This window comes from Carcharodon carcharias, chromosome 18 (assembly GCF_017639515.1).
Source record: "Carcharodon carcharias isolate sCarCar2 chromosome 18, sCarCar2.pri, whole genome shotgun sequence".
Classification (NCBI taxonomy): domain Eukaryota; kingdom Metazoa; phylum Chordata; class Chondrichthyes; order Lamniformes; family Lamnidae; genus Carcharodon; species Carcharodon carcharias.
In genome coordinates, this window is record NC_054484.1 from 79,358,657 (window position 1) to 79,378,355 (window position 19,699).

Sequence of the window (19,699 nt, forward strand, 5' to 3'; positions counted from 1 at the left end):
AGAGGTGTTGGAGTTGGGCGATGGAATCCAGGGAGCACTTCTGCTAGTTAAGTCTCCAGAGGAAGGTTTTTGTAAAAATGTACGTTAAATAAACTTACTTTTAGTTGGAAATTGCAACCGGAATCCCATTAGGACAGGCTTAGCACGCATCCCTGCTCAATTTCTGCAAGAGGACTTAAAACTGGCCTTACTTACTTATCTAATAAACCTAATGATGTTTTAAGTGACAGGCAAGGACACTTGCAAAATGCCCTGCATCAGACATTTTTCAGGCACTTTGGGTTGCAGGATGTTGATCACTAAAACTGGGCCTTGTTGCACCTCTTTTATATCCTGTAAAATGAGCACAATGTCCAATTTCTATTTGCAATCTGCAAACCACACGACCTTTTCACAATAATGCTTCTATTATTTTATTGTGGTGAATAAACTTGACAGAATTGCATTACAAAAGAATTGAACTGAGTCAACTGATTATTTCAAGGCCGAGATCGGTGGATTTTTGTTAGGTAAGAATATCAAATATATATGGAACAAAGTCAGGTAAATTCAGCTTAGTTAGAGTTCAATCATGATCTGACTGAACACAAATTAGGGTCATGGAGGGTAAATGGCCTACCCTTGTTCCTATCTGTTTTCTACTTCCACTCCTTAAATTACCTGATTACTTGACTATAGAATACCCATTGTATTGAATTAAGAATGGGACCAATCTGATTTCCTGATTGAATCTGACTTTAAATAGTTTCCTTGATTTGTAAAGATCCAGGATTGAATCATGTTGATATTGCTATTCTCTGAAACTGATTATATCTGCTGTGTTATTTTGAGTATCAATCTGACTGCTGCTGAACTAAAGCCTCTTGAATGGTAAACACTTTGAGGTAGGAATTGGCCCTCACTACGCCCGATTTTTTGAGACATGCAACGTGAGAACATTCTAATGAGGAAAATGAAAAGCACAAACATTACCAAGAAATGTATAACCTACTTCTGGCTGCAGCAGGTTAACACAGGAAACTGAATAAGGCTGGTGGTTTGAACAACACGGTTCTTGAAGATCTTATCTCAGAAATGCATATGATAATGATTACGGATAACACTGTGTGGGAGGACATCACTAGCATAAACAATTTAACCCTTAAGTTGCACAACTGATTTCATAGATTTTAGTGGGCCTTCCTAGCTTTGGTGAGTCTGACAATTTTCCTTCATGATTGCTGCTGCCAGTGAACCAGAAGCTGCCAGCCACTGCTGCCCACTGCCACATCACCAGTCTCTCTGAGGCCACGAATGGCACCAATAGCTAAACTATTGCGGCTGGCAGACCAATTCCCATGATCATATCGCTGGTTTATTAAAGACTGCGCTGGGGTCAGGGTGCAATCAAAGTTCTCGGCCATCATTTTTGAATCCCATCATATATGCTGCTTTCCTGCTACGATTTCATATTCAGATCATGCAAAACCTTGACATCATGATTATAACTGAACTACAAACTCCACATCCTATCTGCCAACAACATCCACGGTATTACCTGATTTTCCATTATCGACACTTCTGTCAACTCTGAACTAAGTAGGGGTTAAATTGACTCGGCCAGTAGTGCTAGCTGAGCTGTAGTGATTTGTCCACACATTTCGCACTCCATTGAATTTTTTCTTTCATTGAGGTCAAAGGGAAAGAAAATCAGGCAAACAGTAAAATCGTCTGCCAATTCATTATTGTTTTGATGCGGGAGCATCTCCTAGCTTAAACATTGAACTGAATGCAAATAAACTTTTATTATAACCAGATTGTTCTCTGTACTTTTACAGTTTTTCTGAGGTGAAGGTTTCTTAAACAGGTTCAGTCTCCTGATCTTATCCCACTTACCAACAACCTATTCCTACAGTTGGTCACTCTCTGTGTAAAGTGCTATTTCCTGACATCTGTCCTAAATTCATGAATATGATCCATTCTCTCAGCCGCTCTGTTTATTGCCACCTCACAGTATTTGAGGCAAATAGAAATTAAAATTGGAAGAGATACAGAATGGGCTACTGAATCGATATCACTTGTTTTACACTCACAGCCAGAGTCAAAATTACTCTCAGTGTGTGATGAAGCAACCAATACCCTGAGATCTCTATCAACTTCCTCCTTGGCAAGTACTATCCCACATATGCCCCTTATTATAACTTCAGCAAATAAGTTAAACTACTACATGTAGCATTTTATTTCTTTATACAGTCTTGCTTTATTTATTAATAGCTTCCACATTTCAAAGGAAAAACCCACAAATCAATCTTTAGTAAATATAGAATTTGATGGCCCTAATTAATTCTGGAAAATTCATTTAATTTGATTTTATTGTCAAGACATTCTTATCAAAAGTTAATTGAAGTTAATTAGAAGCTTGAGGTGCCTTATAGCAATGCCAAGATAGTGGGTAACCTTTACAGAAGCTCATTTATCAGTGTCTCAGTGTAGCTGACATTATTAAACAAATATATTACTCAGCTTGGTGACAAATAAATGTTTATTATTACTTTACTGTTTGGATTTTACTTTTCTGCATATTTTATGCATATATTTGGCAGCTTTATTATAATCATAATTGAAACAGCACTCCAGTATCTGGCACACGCTGTATGACTCAATATGGTCAGCCCCAGGTCAAGCTATAGCAAATGAATTTCTCAGAAAAGGCAACAACCAATTAGAAACCTGCTGAAATAATTGCAGTGAAATATGCAGCAAAACCAGTCATTTTATAAAATAAAAAAGTGACTTGTCACCAAAAAAGTGAGATACAATAGGTTTACAGCCTAACAGCCTATGAATTTAGAGAATACTATAAATTAATTGAATTGGGTTGGTAGCTCAAGGTCTGAGCAGTTATTACATGCAGGGTAATTCTTTTATATTAAAGATATTGGGCAGAATTTTGCCCTTGATGTGTGGGCGGGCCCCATCCTATACGGCGGGCAGGCAGCCGGGCCCCATCCTATATGGCGGGCAGGCAGCCGATCACAGCCGCCGAAACGGGCCCCACTGCCATTTTAAGTGGGCGGGCCAATTAAGGCCCAGCCAGCGGGCTGCCCGACACGAAGTGCTATGTGCTTCCTGTGCAGGGTGGAGGGGATTCCCCAACTGCCAGCATGTGCTCTGACGTGCATGTACGCAAAAGAGCACACATCTCCCTGAGACTAAGTGCTGTCTCAGGGAGATCACTGACAGTGTTTCAAACTTCAAAAATAGAATAATAAAAACTTATTAACATGTCCCCCACATATGGCAATGTCACACGAGATGGGACATGTTAATAAATATCACTAAAACTTTATTGAACTTTTTAAAAACAGACACAAAATCTCATCCCGCCAGTGGATGAAGTTTCATGTTTTTTTAGAAGCCCACTGGGGCTCCTGGCCTGCCCGCCAGCCTTAAGGTTGGACGGGCAGGGCTTTTAATTACATTAATTACCCCGTCAAGGCCTCAGTTGGCCATTGACAGGTCAGTGGGTGGACAGCTAATCGCGCTGTCCACCCGCCTTCCTGGATATTTAAATGGGGTGGGATGACATCGGGGATTCCTCCCGACATCATCCCGCGTCATTTTTAAGTCGGCGAGTGGGCCCCACACCCAGCTCGCCAAAGAAAACATTCTGCCCAATATGTTTGAAGTTGCAACAAAATAAGAAAAGTAGGCTTGATGTAGAGAACTAGGAATAATAATTTGCCTCAATTTTTACAGACACAGTGGATATCAGGATACTACCAGAAGTTAGCACAGAGCCGTTAGTAGAGGCTGTTCTTCAAGTAGTAGTAGTAATGATGAGTAAAGATTGCAAAATCAAAGTGACCTGATGGTTTAAGGATACTTAGGGGATCTCAGGACAAAATAGCCAAAGTTGTTTTTTATTTCCCTGAATTTTGTGTAGTTTACAGGATAAGATGAAGAGGTCTTCGCATGAAGAAATATTGAACAGAAGTGTGCAGGAGCAAGGGTTGGGAACAGGACAGCAGAGTAGCCAGCTCATCAGATGGTGAGATTGAATCCAAGCCCTGCAATCAGTGGCCCAGGTGCTGACTTCATGGACCTAGACTACTGAAGCAAACAGCTGACCATACACCTGGAAATGCAAAATGTGCTGGCTGACAGTTTGAACTTAAGTCAAGACTTCACCCAGGAGCTGGTTAAAGTGATATCACTGTCCCATGCAAAAGATGGGACCATGACTTGCATTATTAATAAGATTTCCACCAGAGTCACAGAAAACCAGCAAAACTGAAATCACAGCAAGACCTGGACAACATCCAGGTTTGGACTGATAAATGCGAAGTAACATACACACCACGTAAGTGCCAGTAACGGCCATCTCCAATAAGAGAAAGCCTAACAGCCTCCTTTGACATTCAATGGCCTTACCATCGCTGAATTCCACCACCATCAACACCCAGCAGCAAACTTAACTGGACAAGCCACATAAATACTATGGCTACAAAAGCAAGTCAGAGGCTGGGTATTTTGGGGTGAATGACTCACGTCAAGACCCCCCAAAGCCTTTCTTTCCACTTTCCTGGATGAGTGCTGCTGCAAAAACACTCAAAAAGCTCACCCTGGTCACAGCAACCCACGGATTGGCCACCCATCCACCAACACATTCATTCTATGATAGGAAAAAACAGTTCACACCAGTACTCTTATTTCCCAGATTTTACTGGTGTTCATTTTAAGGTGCACAAGACCAGTTCGGACCAGTGTCCTTATTTCCCAGTTTTTACTGTTCTTTTGTTCTGGGTCCCTCCCTCACTGGACTCCGATGTGTACCATTCCCCAAGGTACACTGCAGCAAATTGTCAGGACCTCTTCAACAACAGCTCTCAAACCCGAACCTCTGCAATTTAGAAGGCCAAAGGTGATAGGCACAGGGAAACACTGCCACCACCAAGTTTCCCACCAAATGGGACATGATTCTGACTTGGAAATATATCACTGATTTTTCATCGTTGCCGGGTCAAAATCATGGAACTCCCTATTTAGCTGTAGCACTGTGGGGATACTATCACCACATGGACTGCAACAATTCAAGAAGGTGGTTCAGCCTTGCCTTCTCAAGGATATTCAGGGATTTGAAATAAATGCTGGCCTTGCCAATGATGCCCGTATCCCATTAATGTATACATTTTTAAAAATCAGTGGAGTAGAATGGGAAATGGAGCCGCTCCATTTTAAATGTCCATGCACTTCTTGCTGAAGATTGGGGAGAGCTGAAATCTCTCTGCAGGTTTTACAAAAAAATTCAGCAACATAGATAAAACTAGGGACCTACTAATCCCACATTCTGTTTTTCAAAAACTTCAGTGCACAAAATGTTTGTTGTATGCTTTTTGGTGATCTATGAAGCTATTTGATTTGAACTCATGTTTTCTGGATTATGAGCCAATAACTTAACAACCACCCTACCTTGATTAATGGTGATTGGTTACTATTCAAGAAATATGTTCACAGCCCTAAGGGCCGAATTGCAGTGTAACTTAACATCAAAAAATTCATAATATTCATAAACAGGTTAAGCAATCAGGGTTAAAAAATAGAATCATGTGGCAATCATGTAATAACAGAAATAGACAAGCAAATAGGGAAGTGGTGGATAGGATATTAAGGAAGGGAACATTGAATTAAAGTTATATTAAAATACGATTCCTACATTACAGGCACTGAAGTACTTTACTAATTAACTATGATAATGATCTGTCAAAATCATGGTGAGGCTATTAGCATTCACCATTATTTAAGTGCACATGCCATGACACCTTCAGGCAAGGGCAGATGCACAATTAAACATGGAAATCCAAAAATTGCTGTCAGAACTGCAACTATCCTCTGTTAGCTCCATAAAAGCAGTTTTCCACTCTCTGATCCTTCATTCAAATACTTCGAGCAGTGTGAAATTGCTGCATTTACTTTGTACATACAAACTAAATTTACTACAAGAAGTTAAATAAGTATATTTTAGCAGCTTGATAAGTGTTAATTACGGCCAGGCAATCTTTCTAGCATTGAAAATTTACTATCACAAATGTGGAGTTTCACTCCTTCAGGTTGTAATTGTTGTTGGGGATTTTAAAAAGACAACTTTTGTTTGGCTTTTTATTTTTGTCTTTTTTTTTATCTCTCTTAACCCAACCTTTCTTTCCCACTCTTTGGGTGGAATTTTCCATGTCTGCTGGCGGTGGGTGTGATTGCTGGTGTGAGCGGACAATATGGCATGACCGGTTTCACGTCGACGAGAAGGCAGGTCACGATTGTCCGCTCAGCCCTAACTCTAAGGCGACCGTGGTGTGGGCGCGGGGGGCAAGGACAGCTCTCCTGTTGAATATAGTGGCATTTTCCACAATCAATCATCAGGAACCTCATTGTAATACATCAGCATATCATTATCATGCCATCCCGCCAGGTTATTGCACACCCCCCACCCCCACCGGATCCTCCATCCACCTTGGCAGGAAAGCAGGCTGACATGTTTCACAACAGCACAGGGGCGATGTGCACTTGGCGGCTTGCACTTTAGGTGAACTGGAAGTGAGTGCACAGCAACATTCTGCAGAGCTCGCCAGTGTCACCTGTTGCTTTGCAGGTTTCAGGGGTGCCGGGGGGTTGGGTTTAAGTGCTGCCCTGCCCCAGAGTCGACTTTTGAAGGTGAGGGGAAGCAGGGGGCAAGTGCAACCTCGCCATTGAGGTGGCTTGTGAGGGGGAGCAAGTGCAGCCTTGTCATTGAGGTGACTTGTGAAGGGGTGGGTGGTTAAGAGCAGCCCTACCTCTGAGGCAACTGGTGGCATGGGCGCGGGGGGCAAGGACAGCTCTGCTGTTGAATATAGCGCACAAGCATTTGGGGTTGGGGGGGTAGAGTGAGCAAGGGAAGTGGCCACGCATTCGGCAAACTTGTACAAAGTGACCATTCCTCTGCAATTGAGACAGTTCAGGCGCAGTCACATTGATAGGACTGGGGTTGGGCTCCTAGCTTATCCGCTCACTCAACAATGCAGAGGCATCAAAGTACCACCAAGTTCTCCAGAGCTCCCCCATGCCCTACACCCCTCCACCCACAACCACCACCCCCCCCCTGCCAACCCCACCTCCACCCCGCAGTCACCCCAGCATAGAGTGCACATTCATGAGCACTTTGGTGGACTGCTGAGCAGTTGGACTGCATACGTTGTACAATTGCCTCACTAAAGTTGGACATGGAGCAGTCACTGCTGGAGGTGCTTACAGCCCCTTGCAATGTCAGCATCCCAGTTTGGACCAGTCTCCCCCACAGTCCAAACTAATAGGGCAGCCATGCAGCCCACTAATCCATGGCCATCCAAGTGGCAGCCAGCACTCTCTGGGAAGCGTTAAAGGGCCATCACACTTAACCAGGACAGATTTTTAGTACTAAAAACAAAAAACTGCGGATGCTGGAAATCCAAAACAAAAACAGAATTATCTGGAAAATCTCAGCAGGTCTGGCAGCATCTGCAGAGAAGAAAAGAGTTGACGTTTCGAGTCCTCATGACCCTTCAACAGAACCAACAGGTTCTGTTGAAGGGTCATGAGGACTCGAAACGTCAACTCTTTTCTTCTTCGCCAATGCTGCCAGACCTGCTGAGTTTTTCCAGTTAATTCTGTTTTTGTTTCAGATTTTTAGTACATCCATGCTAACCACATGTCCCTCTCTCTTATCCTGCAGGAGAAGTACATCAGGATCATGGAGACTGGTGAGCTTGCTGTATGCCTGATGGCCTACAGAGCACAAAGAAAATGGAGGCGAGAGCGACTGAGGCTCCTGGCTGTGCAGAGGCAGGAGCAGCAACTTCAGGAAGAAGGAGCAGCTGGGGCTCCCGCACATGTCACCCAAGAGCCACAGTGAGCCATCGCAGACTGGCACCTTGTGACACCCAGGGTCTGTAGATGATGCCTTTCATTCCTGCAGATGACCGAGAGCCAATGTTGCCGAAGACCACAAATGCTTAGGGAATTGGTCAGTCGCATCTGCCACTTACTGCAGGACTTGGCGCCAAGGGGACATGGAGGGCTTCCACTGCCAGTGGCTATGAAAGTGACCGCGGGGCTCAATTTCTGTACCAGTGGCTCCTTTCAGTGCTCCACAGGTGACCCCTGTGGGATCTTTTAAGCCTCCACCCACAAATGCAGCCATGGGGTCACAGATGCCATCTTTGCGAGGGCACACAACTTTGTGCATTTTGCCCAGGGCCGGGAAAGCCAGGATGCAAGGGCGATTGGATTTGCCCAGATCATGGGTTTGCCACAGGTTCAGGGTGCAGTTGATTACTCTCACATGGTGCTCAGATCTCCATCGCTACACACGGTGGACTATGCTGACCACAAGGGCTTCCATTTGCTGAATGTGCAGCTGATGTGTGGCCACGAGAAACGCATCCTGCAGGAATATGCACGACGCCTACATCCTCAGTCAGTCACAGATCCCTGGAGTCTTCCAGGGTCATCAGAAGCTGCAGGGTTGGCTCCTCGAGGACAAGGGGGGCCTTGGCTGGTGACATGCGTGTGACAGCCTCAGACTGCAGCAGAGCGACACTATAATGAGGCTCATGCAAAAGCTCGCAAATTGGTGGAGCAAAACATTGGGATGCTGAAAATGAGGTTCTGGCGCCTGGACTGGTCTGGTGGAGGCCAGCAATATAGTCCATGGAGGGTGTCATGCACCCTTTACAACCTGGCGCTCCAATGGGTAGACGAGCTGGCTAAGGAAGAGATAGAGGAGCTGCACGTCTCCTTCGAAGGGGAGGACACCATTGGGGATGAGGCTGAGGAGGTGCTCGGAGTTGAAGATGATGGGGATGAGGCCCTCACGTTGGCTATACAAGGCAGGCGCACTCAGGAGGCCCTCATAGCTGCTAGATTTGCGAAGGATGATGATGACATGCAGTGAGGTGACCCTATATTTTCTCACATTGCATTTCTGAACGTTTGACTCCAGTCTGGCTTATGGCAGTGCAAATACCCTCTGTGAGAATGCTCCTGTCGTGGAGGTGTGGTGGAGGCCCTTATAGTCACTCGTTTGCAGGAGGAGGATGATGACATGCAATGTGGATACTCCATAAATCTTCACACAGCCTCTGAGCATGTCTGACTCCTGTCTGGCTGAGAGCAGCTCGCTTGTGCTCCATGCTCAGGATCATATCATAGAGACGCAGCCATGAAACTTTAGAGGCATCTGATGCTTTGACTGCCTTCAGCACCTGAGCTCTTCAGGAGCTAGAGAACAGCATCAGTGGTTACAGATGTTGAAGGGATGGGGGCCAGCCCCTCTTTAAAATGTTCTAAGAGTGCACAGAGATTATGAGAAAATTCAGTGGCGCCTGCCCATTACATTCTGGCAGCAATGACCAGCACAGCCGAGGTGCAGGCATCAGTAATGTTTCCAGGGAGTGTGAGGCTGGACCATCACTTTGGTCTGAAGGCTGCACAAAGCACAGGGAAGAGGCTCTGGACTGAGACACCTGCCTTATCTTGTGCAGAAAGGTTTCACATCTTAGTGACATGAACACTGCTCATCAGAACAAGGAGCCATAAGCAGGGAGAGAATTTTGGAAATTTATTGACAATAGTGAACAGTATGTACAAGTGGTTAACACCTATGCCCAGGCTGTGCAACTAATTTGTCCTAACTTTCCTAACCCTGCCGCTATATCTCCCCAGACATCCACAGCAGAGGTGGAGGCAGCCTGCTGACTGCGATGCACTGTCTGTGATGACCTGGACAACGTCCTCTCAGAGGCCGAGACCTGGAGGACCCCAGCCTGTTTTCGGGGTCCCGCTGTGTGGCAGTGACATCCTCCTCAGCCTGTGAAGCTGGAACTGCTGAGGTCACAGGAAGAGGGGAGTCGAATGGACTGGACACTCTTGGGGTCACCTAGATGGATGGTCCCAGGGTGTGCACCTGTTGATCCTCTTCCCTATGGTTGCCTGAGGGGCCCCAGGCTGACTCTGTGAGCAGAAGGGGAAGCTGGAGTGTGATCGAGCTGCCCAGCACCCCTCTCGAGTACACACCGTTGGAGGCCAACTATAGTATCAGCGATGGAGTTGAGCCCGCGCATCAGTGCAGGAGCGAAGTCCTACCACTGTCAACCTCAATGCGTTGGCATGCCGGTGCTATCACTTCAGCCTGAAGGCGGACAGAGTCCTCCATTGTGCCTTGCAATCTGTTCCTTAGCTTGTCTTTGCAGCTCCAGCAAGTGTGACATGACTGAGTCCAGAGGATAATCATCTGGCTTGGGCTGAACAATGTTCTGGCCTCCATCAGTCCTCTGAGTGCCAGGGACCTGGGAAGTCCTTGCTGCCGCCTGCTGTGGATCAGGCAGTGCAATGTGCTGATTAGATTGTGATCCTGAGGCTACTCTAAAGCTAGGTCCCACTGAGGTGTGTGTCTCTGCACTGGTGGAGGGTGTGGGTGAGCGCTGTGATGGGACTTCAAGGAGGGTGCCTTCAGATTCCTCTTCAGAGGTTTCTTTGGGGCTTGCTGCTGGGTCATGGACGCTGTCAGCTGTTTGGCAGATGTGCCTATGAAAGCAAGGGGAGATAATTAGCGCCTGTGAAATAGGACACATCACTCACAGCATGGTTGTCTGATGGATGTTGCAGTGCTGGACCCTTCCTTGGTAGGGCAGTGCCAACCTCACTATCAGCACAGGACTGGTCCAGATCCTTGCCAGCCAGCTGGAAGGCTGTTTTCAAAGTCCGTGAGGTTTGCGACATCTCCCTCTTGTTGTGTGCCAGCTTGTCCTGCATGAATAGAGATGGAGAAAGTGTAAGCAGGACACCTGCCAGACGAGTTGATAAATGTGCCTGGCCTGTGTGGGTGGTGAGTGATTCCGTGGATGGGATGAGGATAATGACGGTGTGTGTGAAAGAGTGAATGGTGAATGTCCCTTGAGCTGGGCCCTGGGGGTGGGTGATGGGTTTGTGAGTGTATGAGTTGGGAGTGATGAAAAGAGTGACTTATCCTGGCAGAATGGAGGAGATCATTTAACCTCTTGTGACACTGGATGGGTGTTCTCTTCTGAAGGACATTGGCACTGACCACCACTGTCACCGCCTCCCAAGCTGAATTGTTCACATTGCTGCCCATCCTGTGGCCAGAACAGGGGTGCAGGACATCCCAACGGGCCTTCATGGCATCCAAAAGTCACTCGAGAGACCTGTCATTGAACTGGTGGGGGGAAGCTTCAGTCTTCTTCAGTTCCAGGGCCACATATTCCAGGCTGCAGTGGTAAGTTGGTAGCAATGAGCGCTGTACTTGCAGCTGGATTTTAAACATGGCACCCGGCATGATTGGGGGAGGGTGAAAATGACCCCACCAGCCATGGAAAGGATGTGTTCCTGGGAATGCCTAAATAATGAGACAGGTTTGGGACTATATTGCGTGAAAACCCACCATTGAGGCTGGCAGGTAAAACGTCATTTTACCCGCCTGCTGCCACACTTAGTGCAAATTTGGGAAAATTCTGTCCTTTGTTTCTCTTTCTATACCTGACTTGACATTGAAGTCATTCAATACAATTTCTTCTAAAACTCGGGAGTGATTTTTTATTCCCTTGTTCCTCCAATCCAATTGGTTAAGCAGAAGCTTAGTTGCTTGTCAGGTCCTCGGATCCCTTGTAGTGGAAGTGCGGCCGCCCAGGAGGTTGCGATCCAGCGGTCAGTTCACTGTACAGAAAATTTTTGGATATACTGTGATCATCCATCTGATGAATGTGACCAAGCCAGCACAGAAATCGTTGGTTTAGCAATGAGTGTATACTGTTGGAATTAGCATGCTCCAGGACTTTTGAGTTGGTGACCTTGTCCTTCCAAGAGATGCCAAGGATACTCCTGAGACAGTGAAGGTGGAAATTCTTCAGCCTTTTCTCCTGCCTAGAATACATTGTCCAGGTCACACCTCTGTAGAGGAGTGCACTGAGATCAGGCTTGGTAGACTTGCAGTCTGGTTTTCTCAGTCAGATTGCTGTTGTTCCACATTCCCTTACTCAGCTTGGACATAACAACTGCAGCTTTTGTGATGCCTGTTTTGATTTCAGCATCAAGTGACACATTGCAGGTGATTATGAAGTCTAGATATGTGAAGCTATCAACAACCTCCAGTGTCACATTGTCAATGCTGATAGATGGCAATGTGGCAACATCCTGGACCATGATATTTGTCTTCCTGATGCTGAAGGCCAAACCAAACTCTGTACAGACATGAGAGAGTCTGTCCATTTGCTGCTGAAGGTGTTCCTCAGTCTGGAAAGCTAGTGCGGCATCGTCAGCATAGAGTAGCTCTCTGATTAGGACTTGGTGCACCTTTGTCTTTGGATCTCAGGTGAGCAAGGCTAAACCACTTTCCATCATCTCTAGTACATAAGTGGACACCATCTGTATATGACCTGAAGACTAAATAGGCTAAGGCTGGTTGAACATAAAATAGTCATTTGGTTCAATTTTAAAGAGCAGACCTGGGTGATACATTACTTATATCTATTTCTAGCTAGCTTATTAAAAATTTTGCAGCTTCGTGCACTTTTAATCTGCATCATTTAACCTCCCGTTGTCAGCTTTTTGTCACTTGTTTGTGTCAGCTTATTCCCAATTATAAATTCTTATGCCATGTTCATTCTGGGAACTGGCTAACTTTGTACCCAATGTACGAAATTCTGAACTCTGAAAAATCACATAATTCTTGCCCACCAACTTGTTTTCTCTGCAGGTTATTTTTTGTTATAAATGTTTTCCTCACATTGTGAAGATTTTGATGTTTTTCACCTAGTAAAAACAAGGTGTAAAATAACAACACTATTCTCACCAACAGTGTGGTCAATGCTATATTCTCAGTCTTAAGATTCTGTCTCTGGGTAATCAGTGTGCCTGCCTGAATTAGGCAATAGGCCTTTTTAACATGCAAATTAATGTCTAATAAATTAGGACCCTAATTGCCATTTTATGATACAACTGGGTGAAAAATGTGTCAAGCATTCTCTGTGCAACTTCCGCTGGCAATCTGGCTTGGATGGTAAATTTTCATCATTTTTCTGTGACTGGGAAGAGCAACAGTGCTCCCTCAGGCTTCACTAAAACAACTAGGGTGACCACTGATGTAATTCCACACCACGCCCCCATGTCCAAAGCACACCCTCTTCCTCAAAGCAGCACAATGTCTGAAAATTGCTGTGCCCTGACGAGTAATGTTATGTCTGTTACTCCAGAAACGTGCTTTCCACACACCAGCAACAAAAACCACTTCCACATGAAGTGCAGACTGGCTTTAGGGAGTAGCAGGCCTGCTGGATTGCCTGCCTTCCCCAGTGGCAAGATTAGCACTAGCTCGCCACTCCAAATTAAATGAGGCCCAATCACAATAAATTGATGGGACTGTTTAGAGGCTGACTAGAAACGGTACTTCCAAATCTCTGGTCGAGTAACTAAGCTAGAAGAGCAATAAGTGATCTACACAGAGTTTAAGCTTTCTATGGGATGTGTATTTTTTGGTCTATGCCACAAAAAATTAAATCCAGTTTATATAAATTCAGCAATTTTACACTTAATGTTGCTTTTGCTTGGAGCATGACTGAAAGTGATGTGTTAGTAAGTAGAAACGCTTGTGTTTGATTTCTCTATAAAGCTGTGGCATGCAACAATGCATTTTCTAACATGACAGTCCAAGATTATAAATCAGCTATGGCCATTGGGAATCTCTAAGAAAACTGTGACACTGACCCTGAGAAAAAGAAATATGATCAAACTTGTTCTGACAGCTATACTTAGTGACCAAATAATAAATGGCAGAAGTACACTGGCCTCATAGTGCATCACTAATGGCAGCAGGGGCTCAATTAGTGCAGATTCAGAACTGACAACAATTAAAGGCATAATTGGTACAGCAGAGAGGGTAGGGGGTGAGTCAATGTTGATAAAAGCTTGGAACAGTCCATAATCCTAATTAGTGTTTATTCCAAGGAATTGCCATAGTTTTTGCATTAAAAGTTTTATGATCAAGATCCCCCTGTTCACTACTTGTGGGAAATTTGTAAACTAGACATTTATAGAAATGTTCATATTTTCATTGCAAATAGAAAACAGAAGAAATCTTTCCCTTCCATAAGACATTGTATTTTTGAAGCGATCCACAGATAGAAGATTTGATATCAAATGTGCACATTTGAAGCTGTCCAAAATCATCTTTATTATATCAAAGAGCAGCAGCACTTGGCTTTAAGGAGCACTATCGATTTTATTCAGTCGGAAAAGAGGCCGGGGAGGTGCTTAAATGCAGTTTGTGCCGTTATATCATCTTTTTGCAAACAAATGTAAATGTTTACTAGATTTTATGAATGACTACATTACCCTTTACATTTCCATTTCTGATCTGATCTTGATCTGAACAGGAATCTGATGACTGAAAGCAAGATTTCTGCTTCCTCCTTCATTATTTTGTTATAAGATCAGGAAAACTGCAATTACAGCATTTAATTTTGTGAAATGAGTGGTGACAATTGTTGAAATTTAACAGATAGACTCCTCTGAAAATTGGATTGATAATTTTTTAAACTCACAATCAGGTTGTTTCCAGATCTAAACCATAAGCCTCACCACAGGTGACAATTAGATTCTGGGATGTGTATTTTTGATGGTTATTTTAAATCCAAATGGTGATTTAAAGGAGCTAATTATCCTTGCAGAACCTCCTTTCATTGGCAACCATGTTCATGGTGAATCTGTAACGAATACCACCACAGTAGGTGGCTACTTAATCAACACACAGCCTTAATGTATTAGAAATATATTGACTGGTCAGCACCTGTTTAATCCAATGAGCAAAAGCAGAAATTTTACAGGACATCTTGGTCCAGAATTGAATCTCTGCTGACTTATTATCATGTCGATTCTTCCCCTCTCCCTCTCAGCTTCTCAACAGTGCCACAGGCTGCGAAGCTGTGTCCCAATCAGGAGGATGAAATCATCTTGGACAAAGGCTTCTCCAAGGAAGTCATGTCTGAGTAGCACTCAGCTCTGGGACTGAAACCCATCGGCTGTTTAAATGAAAGCAACATTAACAGCTGCTGTGCTGAGCTTTCTGATTCTTTCAATTCAAACCATAAATACAATATAAATTGAAATAAGTACAAAAAAATGCTAGAAATGTGCTACAGGATATAGAAAAGGAAAGGTTAATGTCTTGACTATAGGCTTTCATAATGTTTGTTTTTTTATGCCATCATGTCAGGTTGTAAAGTCTGAACGTGCTTCACACAATGAATTCCACTTGGAATGCAATGACAGGTGATATATAAAGGTGCAGTTCTCATAAAAAGCCAGACCTACAATATAACCTTTTGTTGTCTTTCAGATTGTTGTGCCTCTCCATCATTTTTACTTCAGACTTTCCACATTTGCACTTAAAAAAAATCTCTATTCATCAACTGCTCTAAAGAAATTTGTTTCAGATCAGTATCGTAAATGTAAACCAATTCTGGCTGCTCCATTGGTTGAATATTTGTGTGTGAGGAAGGGGAGGGAAAGGTGTTGCAATTTTAAGAAAGAACTTAAATTTTAACTGTGCTTCATCATGTCTATAAGAAAAATCCCAAATTATTTCACACACAATAAATCATTTTGAAATGCAGTCACTATTGTTGTTGAGACAAATGTAGCAGTCAAACACATCAAAATTCAACAATCATTTAATGATAGACTTGTTTATTTTTTCAAAAGCGAAATACCGAAGGTGCTGGAAATCTGAACTAAAAACAGTAAACGCTGAAAATACTCAGCAGGCCAGGCAGCATCTGTGGAGAGAAACAGAGTTAATGTTTCATGTCGATGATCCTCTATCAGAACATCTGATGAAGGATCATTGACCTGAATGACTGCGTTACAGTTTATTCTGTTTCTCTCTGCATGACCAGCTTTGTTTAATTTTTGATGGTTTTGGCTGAGGAAAAATACTGGCCAAGAGATTGGGAGAACGCTCTGCTCTTCTTCAAATAGTTCAGATTGATATCAGTCGGAACCCTCAGAACAGGACGATAGGCCTCATTCAGCATAGACCTTCCATAATGCAGCATCTCCTTGATAATACACTAAAGTCCTGGAGTGAAACTTAAACACATATCCTTCTGACTCAAAACTGAGAGCGCTTCTAATTGAATCAAATTGACACTTAAAACATATTCTGGATCACTTCTGCCTTTGCAACTAATTAAATCCATTTTCTTTGCCCCTAATTACATTACTTGTAATATATTCTGTGTAATGCAGATTTGTTAATCTAATCACAGCCCCGTGCCATCCAAGTTGATTTTTTCACAAATGCTGAAATCTCCAGTGAAAACAATGGGACTAGTGTCCAAGTTGTCAATTATCACCATGTTCATAATAAAATGCTAGACAGATGATTCTAGAACCTCTTAATATTTTCATAACCAGCAATGACAGCTGAGGTTACAGGCTGCTGGAGGATGTGGAAATTTGCAATCAGAATATATATTTTTGGTGGTGTGCTGTACAAGGTAGCAGGCATACACTCACAAGCACAAGTATTTTTTTAGCAGACTGAAAGTCAAAGGTTGGCCCCAAAGTTTAGCAGAAACTCTGAACCTTTTTGTTTAACTGAGTTCTCCTTTTGCAACATATGGGGCATTTAAAGAAAAACCTGGCCAAGCGGGTAAGTGTTTTAATATCTATCATCTCGGAAATACCGTATTGACATTTCAATTGTGCTTTTTTTTTCACTTAAGGATATTGGTTTATTACCACATAGCAAGTCATATTTTTTTTTAAATTTTCTTGTTTGAATCTTTTCACCTGTGAGAGATATTTTGTACAAAGTACCCAGTCTGTTGAAACTGTCCATTTAGTGAGAATGAACACAGTGGATGTTGCTGGAAATGGTTCCAGGTTTTCTTTCCCATGATTGTTTAAAAGACAAATTCCTATAGGTTTTGTCAAATATTCTCTGGATTTCATATGTATGCTGCTTACTAATGCTAACCTTCTTCAAGGCCCCCATCTCTGTCCTGAAAAAGTGTGAAAGCTGGGGAAAGTTAGGAAATGCTGCTGCCTGTGGTTTTATTGAAACAGCTATCATATGTCCACTTAGATAGAATCCACAGTAAACAGTTAGTCAATAGCCCAGAATAGGGAAGAGAGAGGGAGCCAGTGAGAAAAGCTTCTGACTATAGCAAGCTTATGTTCCCCAATCTGCCAGGTTTAGAAGCTGATGGCGTTAACTAGATCATGTCCTGCTATTTTTAGAATATGCCTCCAGAATTAAGTTACCTAGAGGGGAGAAGGACTAATCTGAGGGAGTGAGAGGAAAGATTCTGCTGTAAATAAAAATGCATGGCATTGTTTGCTGTCTTACCTAACTCACCATGCCATTGAAATGGAAACTCTGTAATAGCCCCAGTGACAGAAGATTCTTGGTTTCTGTTCTCAAGGCATCCAGGACAACTACAGCCTCTCCAGCATACATGTAAGTGGAATTTTATTTGTCTTCATCAGCATGCTTTTGTGATAAGATTATCAGAATAGTTACAGAATAAGTTACTGATCAGAAAGCTGCATAAACTATCTCAGAAAAGGTGTAAGTAAGAACGTAATGAGGAGTATTTGAGCAAGCAAAAATAGTATGGAATTATTTTGATAGCAAGACTCTTACTGACTTCTAATGAAATTGTGGTACAAATGAGAGTTGTCATTCTAAAAAGCTGACATGATTCTGATTAACGTTGATCAGAAGCTATCACCCTGCTACTTTGACGTGATGAGACTGTAATTGTCCTGTGTTGGTCTGAGCCACTGTGGTCGGTATTTATAAATACAGTTCTTAAGATGTAATTATTTTAAACTGTGAGTGAATTGTATCATTTTGAAGCAGGCTCCTTAAATCGAGCGCTGACTCTTTTATGTGCAGAACTACAGGATTTATATTTTGGGGAAAATATTGTGGAGGTCTTTTAATGGCAGCATTACAATAATGAGTAAACCATTTGTGTTTATCCAGTGGTTTTTATTTAGCTAAATCTCTTTTTAACACACATACCCACTCACAGGATATCCATTAATAGTTGCAAAAGGTATGTTTGGCTTTTTATATATATATATATATAGAGTGGCAGTATCAAATTATACTCCCTTTTAGCTTTGTTATCCTGCTCTCCTACACTTTGTGTACAATTTTTTTTTTATTTGTTCATGGGGCATTTATTGCTATCCCTAACTGCCCAAGATAAGGTGGTGAGCTGCTTTCTTGAACCGCTGCAGTCCATGTATTGCAGGAACACCCACAGTGCTGCTAGGAAGTGCTCCAGGATTTTGACCCAAGGAACGGCGATATCAATGGTATCCCAGATGGTGCTACATAATTGGAGACAAAGAACTTTGTCAAAATTTCTGGAATCACTGGATATTTTTCTCTCTCTCCTTTGGCTTCTATGTTTCCCTCAATGTGCCAGATAAGAGCTGTTTTTTTAAATTAATTCATGGGATGTGGGCTTCACTGGCTGGGCTGGCATTTATTACACATCCCTAGTTGCCCTTGAGAGGATGGTGGTGAACTGCCTTCTTGAACTGCTGCAGTCCATGTGGTGTAGGTATGCCCACAGTGCTGTTAGGAAGGGAGTTCCAGGATTTTTATCCAGTGACAGTGAGGGAACAGTGATATATTTCCAAGTCAGGATGGAGATTGACTTGGGAGGAAGTACCACGTGGTGGTGTTCCATCTATCTGCTGCTCTTGCCCTTCTAGATGGTAGTGGTCATGGGTTTGAAAGGAGCTGTTGAAGGAGCCTTGGTGAATTCCTACAGTGCATCTTGTAGCTGGTACACACTGCTGCTGCTGTGCGCCTGTGGTGGAGTGAGTGAATGTTTGTGAATGTGGTGCCAATCAAGCGGGGTGCTTGTCCTGGATGTTATCAAGCCTCTTGAGTGTTGTGGGAGCTGCACTCATCCAGGCAAGTGGAGAGTATTTCATCACACTCATGACGTGCCTTGTAGATGATGGACAGGCTTTAGGGTATCAGAAGCCGAGTTACTCGTCGCATGATTCCTAGCGTCTGACCTGTTCTTGTAGCCACAATATTTATATGGCTACAAGAGTTCAATTTCTGGTCAATGGTAACTCCCATAATGTTGATAGTGGGGGATTCATTGATGGCAGTGCCATTGAACATCAAGGTTGGATTCTCTTTTGTTGGAGATGGTCATTGCCTGGCACTTGTGTGGCATGAAAGTTACTTGCCACTTGTCAGCTCAAGCCTGGATATCACCCAAGTCTTGCTGCATTTGGACATGGGCTGCTTCTGTATCTGAGGAGTTGCGATTGGTGCTGAACATTGTGCAATCATCAGCGAACATCCCCACTTCTGACCTTACGATGGAAGGAAGGTCATTGATGAAGCAGCTGAAGATGGTTGGGCTAAGGACACTACCCTGAGGAACTCCTGCAGAGATGTCCTGGAGCTGAGATGACTGACCTCCAACAACCACAACCATCTTCCTTTGTGCTAGGTATGACTCCAACCAGTGGACAGTTTTCCGCATGATTCCCATTGACTCCAGTTTTTGCTAGGGTTCTTGGTGCCCCACACAGTCAAATGCTGCCTTGATGTCAAGGGCAGTCACTCTCACCTCACCTCGGGAGTTCAGCTCTT

The 19,699-nt window shown here is 43.5% G+C and overlaps 1 protein-coding gene across 3 annotated transcripts in view; it reads left to right on the forward strand.

Moving 5' to 3' along the window:
• Positions 1–19,699, forward strand: part of si:rp71-68n21.9 (kelch-like protein 13) — an 87,833-nt gene that overhangs the window by 29,561 nt on the left and 38,573 nt on the right. Inside the window, exon 1 of one of the 3 annotated variants that reach the window (XM_041210588.1) lies at positions 17,369–17,521. The exons of the other annotated variants lie outside the window; for them this stretch is intronic. Within the exon in view, the coding sequence (XP_041066522.1) occupies positions 17,421–17,521 (101 nt within the window). The 5' untranslated portion in view covers positions 17,369–17,420. Of the gene's footprint in view, positions 1–17,368; positions 17,522–19,699 lie in introns of those variants that run through there. 3 annotated transcript variants of the gene reach the window in all.